At 38.1% G+C, this 16,773-nt stretch overlaps 1 protein-coding gene and 1 pseudogene across 1 annotated transcript; both read left to right on the top strand.

Annotated features, from left to right (window-relative positions):
* The first annotated feature begins 9,224 nt into the window (after window positions 1-9,224).
* Window positions 9,225-11,515, top strand: LOC108998738. The gene is made up of 2 exons (XM_018975429.2): window positions 9,225-9,333; window positions 9,510-11,515. Exon 2 carries the CDS (start codon window positions 9,867-9,869, stop codon window positions 11,226-11,228), a length of 1,362 nt encoding a protein of 453 aa, XP_018830974.1. The 5' UTR covers window positions 9,225-9,333; window positions 9,510-9,866; the 3' UTR covers window positions 11,229-11,515.
* A 1,051-nt stretch (window positions 11,516-12,566) lies between these two features.
* LOC108998718 lies at window positions 12,567-15,575 on the top strand (annotated as a pseudogene).
* The last annotated feature ends 1,198 nt before the right edge of the window (window positions 15,576-16,773 follow it).

Raw genomic sequence — 16,773 nt, 5'->3', positions numbered from 1 at the left:
TTTCATCAAAAGTCTAGTCAAATGTAAAATTTGATGAATTTCATCAAAATAGGGCTGCATTGGATTAGTCAAATAGATAAATGTGAAACTTTGAGCTACAGTAAATATATAGGTTTCTTCAAATTTGAAAGTCTACTATTCATTTATCAAATCTATTTTTTATTCACTTTTAATTTCCAAATGTTTTTTTTATTCACGTTTAATCTCCAACCGTCTTGTAATAATAATGTAAGAATTAAATTAAATTATTAATTAACATATGATTAGTGTAATTGTAAAATATGAAAAAAAATAAAAATATTTTTATTAAAAAAATATTTTTATATTATTATTTTGATGAATTCAATGGCTAATTCAACGTGGAGTTATGGCTAGAAAAGTTTTGAATTTATAAAAATTATATACATTTTATCAAACTTTAAAAATAATTTTAATGAAATTAATGCCAATGCTCTTAATACATATTTACAGGCAATAAAATAGTTGTCATCTATTTCTATATGACAAAGGAAAAAAAAAATATTCAGGATTAAATTAGTCCCTGCTGGCCAGTTTCGTCTCTTTTGTCGATTGTAATGACAACCAACAATCGAAATTTACAGTCGATAAGGTCAGTAATGTTTTCATGCATTGGGTCAGTAATGTTTTACTGCTCATTTATTAATCTTTACATATTACCCAAAAAAAGGAGAGAAAATCTTCCACCAGGAAGGAGTTTTACGGGCCAAATAATACCTTCCAATAGTATCTTGACACGTAGGCAACCCATGAGACTAACCGTGGGAATACGACACATACACACAAAAGGAAATCACTATCCATCAATCCTCTTCTGCACTCGACTCTCTCTTCTCATCCTCTTTCTTAGGGTTGTAACCGGCTTTATTTTGTCTAGTTTTGGATAAAATTTAGTATCGAATTAGTATGTATCGGTTTTATATTTTCAAAAATCGATTATGCACCGGTTATCCTCCCAAACTGATACTTCTAGTTTTACTGATTTGATCCAATTTTTCAATTTTAATAGTATTAGTATTAAGACATAAAATGTAATTAATGTATTAATATACATTAGTATACTAATTAATTAAAACGAAATGTAATTAATATACTAATGTATATTAGTATTACCAATGTATTATGTATTTATCAAATAGAATATATTGAGAATTTATTAGGCCATAAAATGTTATTAATATATATATATATTATGTTTAAAGCATACGATCAAATAAATTTTCATGTTTAAGATTAAAATTTTATGTTATAAATTATATATAATATAAAAAATATTATATGAAACAGGTAAAATAAACAATCTATTGAATATATTTAGCAGTATTTTTCTAAAACATATTTAACACTTTTGCAATCAACACTTAGCAGAAATTCTTGATTTAATAAATCACTTTGAAATTTTGAAATACATAATACTATGGATATTATTTTTTTTAATAGTATTATAATTAAGCTGTGCATTATTCCAAACTCCAGAGTGAAATCAAACAATTTGTTTAGATGAGCCTAGTGAAACAACTTGTTTTAGAATGCCACCATAACCAATATCAAAAATATCAGTTTCAACAATTTTAGAAGAATCAGAAGTAAGAATACCAAGACACGGAAGAATTTCAACATGTCTTGATTTGTTTAACAATGGTAGTTTGGAGTTCTGACCAGGGAGGAGGATTAGTGTGTAGTTGTTCAAATAATGGACGGCATTATTTCCTCATGTTTTGGTAGAATTCCGCAAGATAATTGAGAAAGCTAAGAAATCTTTGCAATTGGTTTTTATCAAGAATAACATTAGGAAATCTGTCAGCAAAATCAATTGTCCTATTGATAGGTCTAATTTTACCTTCAGAAATATCATAACCCAGAAATCTAATATTGGTTTGGAACAATTTAATCTTTTTAGCAAAAACAACTAGACAATTAAGTCTGATAACATCTAGAAACGAATTCAAATATTTTCAGTGTTCATTAATAGATTTAATAAATATGAGAACATCATCAATGTAAACAATTGTAAATTTGGTGAATGAATTGAAAATATCATTCATGACGGGATATGAAGAAATAATCAATCTACCCAAATGGTTTTCAACAGAGCTATATTCTTTAAACAAAAAAATTAAATCAATTTTAAAAGCTCTATTTATCACATTTAGTTGGCTGTGATGAATATGTGCAACCATATCCGAAGCTATTGGTGATAAAGATGAAATATCTTCTTCTTCTTTATCAGCTTCTTCCTTTATAGATTTACCTTTAGATATATCGACATCCTTGGTAGTGTAATAAGCAGAAGTAACTTGGGAGGAGGTGGAAACTCATTCCAGTTTTAACTTAAACAAGTTGGACTGTTTTTATTGAATCTTCTAGGAATCTTTTGAGATTTTGATCTTTTCTTTCTGGAATCTCAGAATCAACAAAAGAGGATTTAGCATCAACAAAAGAATTTCTTCTTTCATTGATGACTAGAGGTTTATCAAAACTAATTTTAACAGTATCATCCAAATATTTTGAATGTAATCAATGTTAGGTTGATCATTGAAAATATTAATAGGAGGAACCTCATGTTCCAAAGTCCATTCATTAAGAAGATAAATAGTTTTCCAATAAATCATCTGGGACCTGAATATTTGCATAAGGGTGGAACTTTGGATTAACAAAGTCTTGTTCCCTGTTGTTTTTAAAATAGATTTGAGATTTAAATTAGTCTTTAAAACCCTGTAATAGATACAGTAAACAATAGCAAGAGGTTTGTTACCTTCTTCCATATCATACCCAAATGTCAAAATATTTAAAGTTAAAACCTTTAAAATATTTTTATCATCCAAAGCAAGGGTTAAATTAGGAAAACAATTAAAATGAACATGACTACTAAATAATGAAGATTGAATCATTCCAAGAATACTAATATCGAATTTTAGAAATCTAGCATCTCATAAACAAAGAAGAACAGAGGCATCTAACTTTTTGTCCAAAAAGATCAATAGTAATGACATCCTTGTCAAAAATAAAAAGAATACCCAATATGATTTTATTAGACATATTTTTAACAAGTACGGAATGAATTTTGAAACAAACATCATCTTGACAAACATGAACATTATTGACCTCATCTAATCTTCATCTAAAATCCATTTGAGGAAAATAATATTTCAGTAGATTTTTGAAATATATAACAAATATTATATATAATATTAAAAAATAATTTATAATATATAATATAGTGAACCGGTCTGATCCGGTCCAATTCTAAAAAGCATAGAATCAAAACCGGACCGATACATGCCAATTTTGAAAGTAAGGAAACGGGCCACGGACCAGACCATTTCTACTGATTCAGGCCGATTTTTCAGTTAATTTTTACATCTCTCCCATCGACAAAAAGCCCTTTCCCAACCCATGTTCCTCTCTCCCATCGGCCACCGGGAATCTCGACTACCCCATCTCTCCTCGACGCCTAGACCTTGTGACCCTCTCTTGAATACCCCATCTCTCCTCGATGCCTCGACCCCATGACCCTCTTTGGAATAGCTAACAACTACTGGCATAACTCACGAGCTGTGTATAGAACAAATTGTGAACATTCCAACATGCCTTGCTATGAGCCCTACCCCAAATCTGTAGTTTCATCATTTTTCAAGAAGTTGAAACTCTGTAAGTAATGTAACCTCAAAATTTTGACCATCCCAATTGTTAAGAGATGGCTTGAATTCAGTTGAAATAGTGCTCTGTTGTATGATCGCTCGAGCAGGTACTTTCAGCTCGAGCGAAATTCAAGTCCAAGAGTTCGCTCGACATCGCTCGACATTCAGCTCGAGCGAAATGCAAGTCAGAGAGTTCGTTCGACACTCAGCTAGAGCGAAGTTCAAGTCCGAGAGTTCGCTTGATGCCGCTCTTCTGTTAGCTTGAGCGAAATGTCAAAACCCTACGCTCGCTAGACACTCGCTCGAGAGTTCGCTCGAGCCAATGTTCACAGAAGTGAATTTTCACTGTTTTTATAAATATCAAACGGCGCCCCCCTTTTGTTTTACAACTTCAAAAATCACTTTTCTTTGTTTAAGTGGTTTTCTTGAGAGAAGTTTGAGAGCTAGAGCGATAACTTCTAGCTCTCAAACTTCTTTGTGAAAGAAGTTTTGTATTATTCTTCTGTACTCCATCTTTGTTGATAGTGAAATCTCTGATACCGACCCCACCAGTGGACGTAGGCCCACTTTGAGTTGAACCACTTAAATCTTGGTGTTGTTTCTGTGTGATTGTCAGTATTTTCTTTTGCTTATTTCCGCTACTATATTTCGAGTTAGTCTTAGATATACAGTTATTCTCAACACCAATTATATTTTATGTGGGTGTTGTTAGGAAATGACTTGAACTAGTGGTTGACATGTTAGATTTGAATTCAATTTTATCTCAATAACCGAAGTAAAGCTTGAAATCTAATTAGCAGCCCACACGCAGAGTAGTATATGTTGTTCATGCTTGTCTGAATGATTGTGACTGTAGAGTAGATAAAATGATAGTACAAGGTATGACCATCGAGGGGGAATGATCAAGAGGGAAGGGAATCGGCGGGTAGAGGACTTCGATTGTGTGGCACAATGAAGCAGTTCAATAGGACTCGACGGCAAGAGGGAAGGGACTCAACGACGTCTGGATAGGGACTCAATAGGAGCTCAACAATGTTTGGGCGTGGCTCGACGGCATGTTAGGGACCTCGGTCAAGTCCCTAAACAATATGTTCTCCACGCTAATAGTGGTGTTGTGATGACCGATCCTCCGTTCATCTCTTGCTTGATTCTCGAACAATAGTGGTCAAGATGACCACTTTTGTGGCGCCCTCGACCCCCACGTGTTATTTTAGTGGAGTTCGTGACACCGGGATGATGATCACACGGATCACGCACCCCATCGACCAGTGCTCAGAGTGTGTACAACATGCAATAAGTGTACAAAATAATATACGCAGCGGAGAAATAAAAAGTCTTTCTTTATTCAGTACCAGAATTTGTTTTTAAAACATATAACATAACTTTACAAGGATTAAACAGTCATCCGACAGATAAAGTAAATACAGAAAATAACATAGGGGAAACAAATCCCATAACACTAAACAGTAACTCAGCAAGTCAACCCTCTGGCGGAGCTGATTCCTCGGGTTCATACTCAGGCTCTGCGTCAAATTCTACGGAACCATAAAACGGAACCGTAGGGTAAAACACCACCATGAGATTATGACATCTCAGTACATAATTAACGAAAATTACATTTAGGAGATATAAGAAGTAACACGCGTTCCCAAACGCACATAATTCACAATAATACCAAATATATATATTTATTCCCAAAATACACTTTTTAGTCACTTACACCAAAAATTCCATTTTGGTCCAATCAAAATTATTAGTCATTAAGCATGCACCACGGTCTCCCCTAGGGACCATCCGCACGACCTGGCTCTCTTCGTCACATCACGGGTAACGTCCGTGCATGAGACTTCGTAACGAGTGATGCTCAGTTCCGCGCTTAGTGCGTACGTAGCTGATCATCCTCTAACCTCGCCAGCCAAAGGTCATGGAATCGGTACGGGAGCGTCACCGTCTCGTCCGTTCCCGTTGTCGCCCTGCGACAACTCAGGGGACGTCACATCAGTCTGTTACGCTCCCGAGTGACCAGAGAAGCTCCACCGAGATAATGCCCCATCTCGGCTTGGGGTCGTGAAACACACGCATCCATGCAACAGTATCAATATCCAACAGACTTCGTGACATCACCGCACAATTTAATAAAACGATAAATATGATTTTCAACAGTTTATTGGAATACGCATTTAAATAATTCAATTACAAATTCTCAACAACTCCAACGGCCCAAGGCCCATTTTTCCACAACATCGTTTAAAGCCCAACATTTCAACAAATACAATATATTTCCAACAAACCAACAATTTTACAATTAAACAACAGTTTATAAAGCCAATAAATACAACAGTTTATTTATAAACTTGAGAAATTACACACAATATTACTAGAGAAAATTACATACATGATGAAATGGACAATTGTACAAGCGGCAGCGCAACAATGGTACACGGCAACACTGCCCGACAGCCCACACACTCACGGAAACAACCAACAAAATTTCCTCACTTAGAACAAACACCAAACACGGCCAAAAGCAGCCTCAAGCTTTCGGATTACACAAAAAATTTCACAATTTTTAACATCAACTCGCACTCGGAAAGCTTACAAGGTTACTCGATTTCACTCCAAAATTTCACAAACAAAATACTCAATTCGGGATCCCCAAACCATGAGAAGCCGTGGCCTATTTATAGGCCAAGTGCGGCGGTTCGCATGGCACCCGTGTCGCACGGAGGAGGAAGGAAATAACGGCAGCAAGCCGTGGAGAAATGGGAGTCTTCTCGCGGACGCGTGGCACGGCAGCACGCACGGAAGCCATGCCCATCGCCACCGAGGAGCTTGCGGATGGAGAAACAACCGTGTGCTGCCACGGGTTGACAGCTAGCCTTCGGGGCGCATGCCGATCGACACGAGAGAGGGAGATGAAGGTGGAGGTGGCTCACGGCTGGGTCCCGTTCGGCAGCAGCTGCGTGCTGCGCGCAGGAAGAAGAAGAAGAAGAAATGAAGAAGGAGAAGAAGAAATAGAAGGGGGCGGCGCAGAAGAGAAGAGATGAAGCCCTAGCTTCATCTTCACCCAAACGGCGCCGTTTGGTTTAGTGAGGGCTGGGTTCACGCGGGCTGGGCTGGGCCGGGCCACGGGCTGGGCCGGTTTGTTCGGCTGGGCTTCAACTAACAACACACACACACGGCCTAACGAATTAAAACACAAATAATAAGCCCAAAAATAAACACAAGCCCAAAAATAAAAACAATACAAATAATCTAAATAACATACTCTAAAATAAATTAACAAAACAATAAAATAAAATCCAAAATAAATAACCAACAATATATTTTAATTAACACAATAATTAAATTAACAATATAACACCTCAAAAATAAGGATTAAAAATATAAGTAAAACTAGAGATCTCACAACTTTGGTAGGGTAAGGTCAAGTGTTTAGGCTAGAATGGATGAATGGAATGGTGGAAAGGGTTGGAAAGGTGTATGGTAGCAAGGGTGATAAGTGGTGCACGGCAATGTGGTAGGATGAGGGTTGGCGCCACTTTGGATTAGGTTTAGGGTTTGGAAGTATGGAGATGGGCGGCTAGGGTTTGTGTTTAGGGTTTAGGAGCTAGGGTAAAGCTTGGTCGGCTAGGGTTGGCCGAACAAGCAAGGGGAGTGATTGATGGGTTGTTCCTAGATTCAAGAAACTCAAATGGATTGACTTGGCCAAATAGGATAAGTGTTTGGGTCAACTAGGGATTCCTAAACTATAGAAATCCTAGTTTGGTAAGTGGAGTGGGTGGCTAGGGATCTTCCCAACTAGGAAGGTGTTGGCCGAATAGGGTTTGCTCACAAATGGAAAGTATGTTTCGGCCACTAGGGTTGGAAGAGTCCAACAATATATGGAAAGTAGACTAACATTAGGTTAGCCGACTTTTGGGAATGAAATGGATTGAAGAGCCGAAAATAATGATAAACACCAAGAACAATATGAATGTCACTCAAGAACACAAGTAAGAACACTTGATTCACGAGTTGCACAAGAATTGAATAAACCTTATATATTGATAAACACAACTTGGATTCATTAATTGAACCAAGTTGCAAGAACAAGATAAATGAACTACACTTATTCAAAGAATTGCAAAGTGTAATCCTCTCTTTGGGATCAACGTATATCACCCAAAAAGCCCAAGTGTTATGGCACCGATTGTGATCTCTCAAACAAAAGTCTCTCCTCTTAGGAATTTGCCAAAAGATGTAAAAGAAATTACTAAGGGTCCTATTTATAAGTTATAACTTGGAAACTCCCAATAGGTCCCTTGAAAGTAAATAATAATTAATTAAATAAAAAAAAATAAGATAAAGTCATGGACTACACTATAGTCGTGACATGCATGGGCCCATGGTGGGCTAAGTGGTTGCATGTTGGTCTTCGGGCTGGTCCATGGCTAAGTGATGCAGCATGGCTTGCTGATGGTGAGCCATGTGTGTGCGCGGCATGACCCAAGCTGGTGGTTTAGGCATTGGCTGCATGGCACGGGCTGGAGCCGTGCGCTGGATGGCATGCCTAGTGGGCATGCCACTGACCTGCTACGCAAGGCACGAACTGGAGCCGTGCGTTGAATGGCACGCCATGGGGAGTGCCACTAACCTCGCTGGTGTGCGGCAGAATGGGCATGGGCGTGCTGGCGTGCGGCAGGATGGCCATGGGCACGCTGGCGTGCGGCAAAGTGAGTCTGGGCGTGCGCGCGCACGGGCTGGGCTGGCTGTGCAGCGCATGGGCGCACGCATGGCCTTGCGGCACAAGGGCGCGCGCAGGGCCACGTGGCTCATTAGCATGGGCACGGGCCTGCGCACTGGGAAGCGCATGGGCGTGCGGCCCACTGATGAGCATGATGCTGCGCACATGGGCGCGCGGCGCATGGGCACGCGGCTCGCTGATGCGCGTGATGCCGCGCGCATGGACGCGTAGCGCATGGCTGCGCGCATAAGCATGCACATGCTAGCTCGCATGCTGGGCGCCCCGTGAGTGCCACCGCGCGGGTCAAGGTATGCATGCATGCTGGGCGCCCCGTGCGTGTCACTCCACGAGCCAAGGCATGATTGTGAACTAGCCAAGGTGCATGTCCCCACCATGACTAGGGCATGTGCGATATCTCTAGAGGCAACTCGACGTGGAGGTCTAACATGGCATCTGACTGCAGCTGGCGGCAAGGAAAATTTCTGATACTAGATGAGTGAAGGGAAAAACAGAAGATGAAATTCGTAGGCTTCACACTTTGATTTCTCAGTAACAATCCCATGTGACCGATCTCATTTCTTTAACTTGTAATGCGATAACGTGGCGTGTTTGGATTGGTAGGTGTTAAACGGACTGCAATACCCGGTCTGTCGAGGAACTGAAAAAAGAAACATTGCCAAAAAGAAGGAAAGTAAACAAGAGAAAATAAAGTTATTTTCATTATCAAGAAAAGTGTGTGTTCGCCACTCTTAGGACACGGACACGCATCACCGCCCAACAGCACCCCGACACGTTGCTTATCTATTGTTTCTATCACTAACCTTGTTCAATCTGAAAACTTAGGACGCAGTCCCTAGTTCCCAACTTCCTGGTCTCCCCCTAACCAATTTCACAGTTCACACAAAACTCTCTTTTCTGATTGAACTTCCTTTGGTAGATCATCAAAAGGTAGGCTTCAAAGATCTAATGCTCTTTCTTTTATTCTTAGTTGTTAGTTATTTTTTCTCCTGAAACTTTGGTCCAATTCCTTAATAACTCCTTGTGTAGTATTCAAGATAAATTTGTGACTTTGGAGTTTGGAGAAATTCAAAGTTTGAATCTTGTTTTCTGATTTGGTTTCAAAGGTGTATATCTGGTTTCGGGGTTTTAACTTACGGCTGATATTAAATATGGATGCTGGAGGAAGCGTGGAGTGGTTATGACAGAGTTCAATCTGTTATGGGTTTCATGGAATTGGTACTTCTTTGGCGACCCTTTGTTTGATTGCTAATAAAATGTAGGAAAATAGGATATTGGTTTTTGTGATTTCTGGTTGTTTTTGTTATTGATCGAGGAAGAATGAACTTGTAGCGAAATAACTCTGTCGGGCTTAGTGAAGTATCAGTTATCGTTTCCTTGATAATCCATAATCTTTTTTTCCGGGTCCTTCCCTCCATGAGCACTAGACGAGGGCCTTAAAAGTGTTCAGATCGTGTCAACGAATGGATAGTTCAGGTTTGGGAGGTGGGTTTATGTCGAGTCCAAATGGGGCAATATTAGACCTTGAATCGTCGATTCATAGGCACCAACAGACCCAGTTGGGTCATCCCTCGTTAAGACATCAACATCATATGAATCTGATGAGTGGCCTTGAAAGTGATCACCACCCCCCCGTTGGACTTATGGAAGAGAAAGGCACAGTCATGAAATGCATGTCGATGAATTTCAGTAAAGGGAAGGCAATTGCCCCCGCTAATGCTCCCAACAGTAACAATATGAGTGAAGAAGATGAGCCGAGTTTTACAGAAGATGGATATGGGGACAATGTTGATGGGGGTAAAAGAGGGTCTCCATGGCAGCGAATGAAATGGACAGATGATGTGGTTAGGCTTCTTATAGCAGTGGTTTCTTGTGTGGGTGATGATGGCACGCTTGAGGGTGGGGAGGGGCTCAAGAGGAAATCTGGTATTTTACAAAAGAAGGGTAAGTGGAAAACAGTATCCAAGATAATGATGAGCAAGGGTTGTCATGTTTCACCGCAGCAGTGTGAGGACAAGTTTAATGACTTGAACAAGAGATACAAGAGGTTGAATGATATTCTTGGCAGAGGAACTAGCTGTAGAGTGGTTGAGAACCCTGCTCTTATGGACTCAATGCCCCAGCTCTCAGCTAAGGCAAAGGATGATGTTAAAAAGATACTGAGCTCGAAACACTTGTTTTACAAAGAAATGTGTGCTTACCATAATGGGCAAAGGATACCCAATTGCGAGGATCTTGATCTACAAGGCCATTCTTTACCTCTTGGGAGGTGTTCGAAAGACAATACTGGGTCAGAGGAAGAAGCTGAAGAAAATAATGACAGTGAGGATGATGAAATAGATAATGATGATGATAACAATGCTGAGGGGGATGTGGAGAGGATGGGGGAGTTCAGTGGGAGGGAAAAAGTAAGTGAAGAGGATGGCCATTTCTGGTCACAATCTGTTGCGCTGGATAATTTTGAAGCCGAAATAGCCGAGATTTTTGAAGACCCCACAAAGTCATTATGGGAGCGCAGAGAGTGGATTAAGAGGCAGATGTTGCAGCTCGAAGAACAAAGAGTCAACTTCCAGGCTGAAGCTTTTGAGCTTGAGAAACAACGTTTCAAGTGGCTTAGATACTGCAGCAAGAAAGATAGGGAGCTGGAAAGGTTGAGGCTGGAAAATGAGAGGATGAAACTAGAGAATGAGCGCAGTGTATTGCAACTGAGACAGAAGGAACTGGAGATAGATCTCAGAAGGTCAGAAGCCTCCATTGGCCCTACTTCTGTTGGTATTGACAGGCTGCAAGGAAGAGATCACATTGACTTGAGCAGGCGTCAATAGCTTCTTGCAAAAGGGCTAGAAATCATGTATAACAACATCCTGCTAAACCCTTAAGAGTGTCATAGGCACACTAACCTTATGAGCCACTTGTATCGCTTTGGGTAAATTTTAGAAATAAGTGATATCATGCTTTATGTGAAGCTTTTGGCTATGCAGTTGTTATTAAACACGTAGCCTTTTTTTCCCACTGTATTTCTCATGTTTAGACCATGTAACTTCATGTACATTGAAGTTGTAATATGCTTTTAAACTTTTGGGTTCCAATTTTCTACTTTTGAATGAGGTAACTTCTGCCCCGCCCCTGAGTCTTCCTCTTTTTATTCCATTTCAAAAGTTAGAGGAACACCTGGCATCTGATGAATTATTGGATTTGTTGATGATATATATGTATTTATTGGTTCCCTTATCATCTGTTTGTTGGATGAGTTTTATATGATCATGAGAAAAACTTACCAGTGACTCTTGATGATTACAGATTTTTGGTTACTTGTGAGATGTGTTTGAAGCATGGTTTTGTTACTATCATTGCTATTGCTATTGCTATTGTATATGTTTTTTTTTTAAAGTTAGTGAACTTGTACTCATGTTTTGTTTGCCTCCCTTATCCCATTGCCGGTTTGGTACCCTTGATTTTTTTTTTTTTATGACGGGAGAACCACTCTACAGCAGAGCCCTTAAGACTCACCTATGGAACCTAAACCCCCGGAGATACTAGCACAGCAACTCACCACCATGGTCTCTCACCTAAATTGCAGTTTGGTACCCTTGATATATCTGCTTTAGTTTTCTGTCTTCTAGGGAGTTGACATGAGATTGGTCATCTAGGTTTTTTGCCGGTTTGTGATCATTCAAAGAAATTCTAAATTCTGGGATGATGTTATAGAGATCTCTGACTTCGAAAAAATTGCTGGGATGAATGATTGTAAGACTTTGTAATGCAACGGTGAATTGAAAGTTTTGGCTGTTGAGTTCACGTCTAATATGCCATGGCCTTGACAGCTATATCTTTGTTACCATCAACGAAACGAATACAATGCATAGGTCCTTATTATAAGAAAAATACAGAGTGAGAGACGAGAAATCTCCAATAATCACAAAAATAAATCTTTGCAAGGACACTAATATATATTATTCCATCTCCAAGAATTTCTTTTTGCGAGTTCGGTGGGATGATGTATGAATCAAGTATTTAATTCGATCTGGGAAGGCTCAACCCTTAAGGGTGTATTTTAAGGATGATACATACATACATATATACATATCTTTATATATATAAAGTGGTTATGTAAAGGAAATTCTTGTCTTAACAAATTTGACTCTTTTCCGTTAAAGTTAACGCGTTCCTCTAAAACTGTCCGTTAACTGTGAAAAAAAAATATAGGAATAAGAAAAAGAACAGAGATCATTTTCTTCTGCCCTCCCTTACCCATCCACAAAAATCTAGTTCAGCTTTTTCCTGCTTCTCAGATTTGTGTGCTCCTTTCGTTTGATCCAAATGGGGATTTCGATGATTCGTCCCTCTGATGGGGATCTCGTTTTCTCCTTTCGAATGGGGCAATCTCGGTGCCGAAATTGCGACGACGCGGCCTAATAATGGTCACGAGGCGAAGGCTCAGGTAGGGAAGGATAGTAGCAGCCATGAAGGGAAATGAGAGTCACCGATGACGCCGCAGTCCGTCGAAGGTGAGGACGTCAAAGATTTGGATACCTATAGTGGTTTGTTCGATGAAGTGCAGACAAAAATTCTGGAAGGAGCACCTTAAAGATCCTGACCAGGTTTTTTTTTCCTTTCTTTCTAATAATTGTTTTGTTTATATTTCAATTTTATCTTTCTGATTTTGATTTTCTCTTTGGTTTGGATTCGCTTCCGTGAGTCGCAAAATTCTAACCTAGAACTCAAAAGCCCCAACATCGCAAGGCCTTAACCATAGCAATTTGGAGCTCTGATGTCAGATCTGGTATGCTTTTGCTGCATATTTAGGAACAGTTATGCATCGGTTAATATCAATGGTTGTGCATTTCAAGTTGTGTGGTTTTCTCTTCTCAAAAGAATTTTCCTTTTGCAGTTTTCTCTTTCCCATGGTTTTCATCAGTAAGAAATTTTAAAGTTTAATTGAAAACGTTCATTAGTCTTTTTTATGTTTCCTTTAGTTTTCGAAAAGTTTAGAGAAAGAAACAAAAATGGGCCAATGCTAAACTTTGAGCGCTGGTCTCTTTCTCCATTCAAAACCTTTCTTTTTGGAAATAGGAGATCAAAATCTTGAAATTTTAGATTGCAAAAATATATGTGAACCAGTTGTTTCTACGCAGGATTTGAATACCTAAGACTATCTTCTTTTTTTCAGAAGTTCCCGAAAAAGGATATTGAAAACGGACCACCTGGTACATATCGTGTGTGTGTTTTACGTTCTTGAAAAAAATGAACTCGCTTTTTAGTAGTTTTTGCTTTCATTTTTATTTATTCTTCATCTAAACCATAGAGACCGACGACGTTTTGTTTGTAACGTAATTCGTCGAGGCAATTGCTTTGCTTTAGTTGTATGGGTTTTCACGATGCTTAATCAAGCTTTTTCACTACATGTTGGTGTCTGGTTCGTGTTTCTAAATATTATCGCCATTGGTTGTAATTTCCTTTACATGACAAACATAGAGTTTCTCTAAAAGCAGTGCTCTGATTAGCGACAAACGTTGATTGATTCCATTGGGCCATAGAAATTCATCATGGTTGCTACTGCCGCTACATCCACATTCTTTATCCCCCACTCCAGACTAAATGTTGCCAAGCTTTCGAATTTAGGAGGGATGAAGTCTAAATCTGCTGGGTCTTCAAGTGGCTTGCAGGTCAAGACAAATGCCCAGGCGCCTCCCAAAATAAATGGTACCTCGGTTGGGTTGGCAACACCAGTAGAAGGTGTGAAAAATGAGTGTGACACATTGTCACCTACCCTAGGACTTTCATTAACATGTTATCTGATTGGAGCATACTTCTTGCCGCTATCACCATAATCTTCTTGGCTGCTGAGAAGCAGTGATGCTTGATTGGAAACCTAGGCGGCCTGACATGCTCATTGACCCTTTTGGTCTTGGGAGAATTGTTCAGGATGGTTTAGTGTTCCGATAGAATTTTTCTATCAGATCATATGAAATAGGTGCCGATTGTACAGCTTCTATAGAGACATTGATGAATCATTTGCAGGTACGATTAATTCTTCAAATTTTATACCACTTATTTAAAAACCAAAATTATATCCTTTAACAGGCCATTCTATTTTTCTTGAATAGCATGTGTCAGAGATTTTTTTTCATGAGCTATTGCCATATTCCTCCTGCTTTTGGTTCCAGGAAACTGCCCTTAATCATGTTAAGAGTGCTGGACTTCTTGGTGATGGCTTTGGTTCAACGCTAGAGATGTGCAAAAAGAACCTGATATGGGTGGTTACACGAATGCAAGTAGTGATAGATCGCTATCCTACTTGGTAAGCCCACCACTTCATGCATATGGTTTGCCTTTTTTATCTGCAGTTGATTTTTGTCATTAATGTTTATATTTCATTTTTTGTTTATCCATTTTCCATATACGAATTTGATGATTTTATCCTGCATTGCTACCATACCCTATAATTTGCAGGGCTGATTGTGAAACAAAGAATTGGCTCCATGCTCAGCTCTATTTATTTGTTTTTGTACTTAATTGTTCTAAACATTTACTAATTTTTGGGGATGACACCTATACAAGGTCACAATTTTATATCTAAAAACTAATAAAATATTTGTTTCTTTGTGGGATGATTTATTTCTCGAGCCCATTAGTGTATATGCAAAGCTTAGCCTATCTTAATCAAAAGATTTGTTATATGATAATCATGATTATGGTGTAAGCTCGTCTTAAAGGTTCATCTATTATATAAGAATTTGGCATATCTTCTGGCTTTTATGGATGTATATGATGGCCATTATATTTTCGTGGATTCTTGTTTGTCTTTCATTGAGATTTATTTCCTTTTTGAGTGTTGATTTTGCAGGACCCTTTTTCTCTGAAAAATTTTTCTTGTTAATGCATATGTTGTTTTGCAGTGGAGCTTCCAAGTTCCATCCATTCTCTTAGGGAGCAAAAAGATCTACACAGTTGAACCATCAGAAGTGGAGCTCCTGTAGTTTAAACCTTCTGTGAATGCTGAATTTGATAATTTGGAGTCACTCACAGCTTTATGTTAACAAAAAAGAAAAAGAAAAAATTGTGCAAGAGAACCTCTGCATCATATATGCTCATGTTAGGAAAAAACTGTAATTTCAATTCTCCCAAACTTATATCAACATATGGCTTATTTTAATTTATTTGTCTTTGAACTAATGTTTTTATCTTCTAATTTATGCTACCAGATTTTTCTTGGTATTTTTAAATTAATCTCTTCGAATTATAACAATTATCTAATATTTATTTATTTGTTGCTATTTTGAATTATAAGAGACATGTGAATCGATTGTGAAAGCATTCATCAAGCGATGTCCGGAGATTGGTGAAGCTATTAGTGAGGTTTTGAACGACCAAAATTTAAGAGAAATATGTACAAATGTTTTTATTTTTTTCATTTCTAATCTTGCACATGATGGTGCAAGTGTTGGAAAAAGTTGTTCAAGATTTATTGCGATGGTTTTGTTTTGGTCAGGAAGTGGAAGGATATTGTGGATGAGAAGCAACGAGGGACAAGGCAGTGAGTTTACCAGCGTATCACAAATCTGAAAAAAATGCCCAACAATCGCAGCACCCAACTACAAACTAAAATAGCAGGAGAGATCCACAAGACCCACAAACCATGGACTGCACTTTCAAAACTATATACGCAGAAGAAATTTCGTGTGAGAGGGAGAGAGATGTGAATCTAAAGAGATGTTTGGATTCGAAGATGACTTGAGATGATTTGAGATGAACTGAGATGAGTTGAGATGGATTGTAAATAGTAATGAGATGAGTTGTGAATAGTAGTGAGATTTGTGAGTTAAAGTTGCTGAATAGTAATGAATAGTAGTGAGATGAGTTGATATGAGTTGAGATGAGCTGAGAATCCAAACAAGCCCAGAGAGAGAAAAGAGAAAGTTTATTGACATGACACGTGAGGCAATGCAAAATGAGGAAAATGCTAGATCGTCATCCTAAAATTAAAATTATCTCAAACAACTTTCATAAAACTATGAGCAATATTGTTTATTTATAAGGTCATGTTATAGCTTCTATTAATACTCTTATTTTATAATATATCATAAAATGTAATTATTTATAAATTACATAAATATTACATTGTTATTTAATTAACCAAAAACATTCCGTCCTTATTAAGAAAAAATTAGTTCTTAACAAAAAACAAATTAAATATAAACTAAGTAAATGTGCGTTGTATATTATTTTCACTTAATATATATATATATATATATATATATATATAAGGGATGGAGAATGCCTTCACTCTGTCACCAACTATGTATATGTATATATATATATACATACACATGTATGTATATATTTCTTGTTTGAAGAACATGGCTGTGC

The sequence above is a fragment of the Juglans regia genome, chromosome 14, assembly GCF_001411555.2.
Source record: "Juglans regia cultivar Chandler chromosome 14, Walnut 2.0, whole genome shotgun sequence".
In the NCBI taxonomy this organism is placed as follows: Eukaryota; Viridiplantae; Streptophyta; class Magnoliopsida; order Fagales; family Juglandaceae; genus Juglans; species Juglans regia.
The sequence above is the reverse complement of the archived record's forward strand: the minus strand, read 5'-3'. Positions and strand labels throughout refer to the sequence as shown.

Excerpts from the sequence above, each read along its gene's own strand:
- LOC108998738 (XM_018975429.2), top strand. The coding sequence starts at position 9,867 with ATGGATAGTTCAGGTTTGGGAGGTGGGTTTATGTCGAGTCCAAATGGG.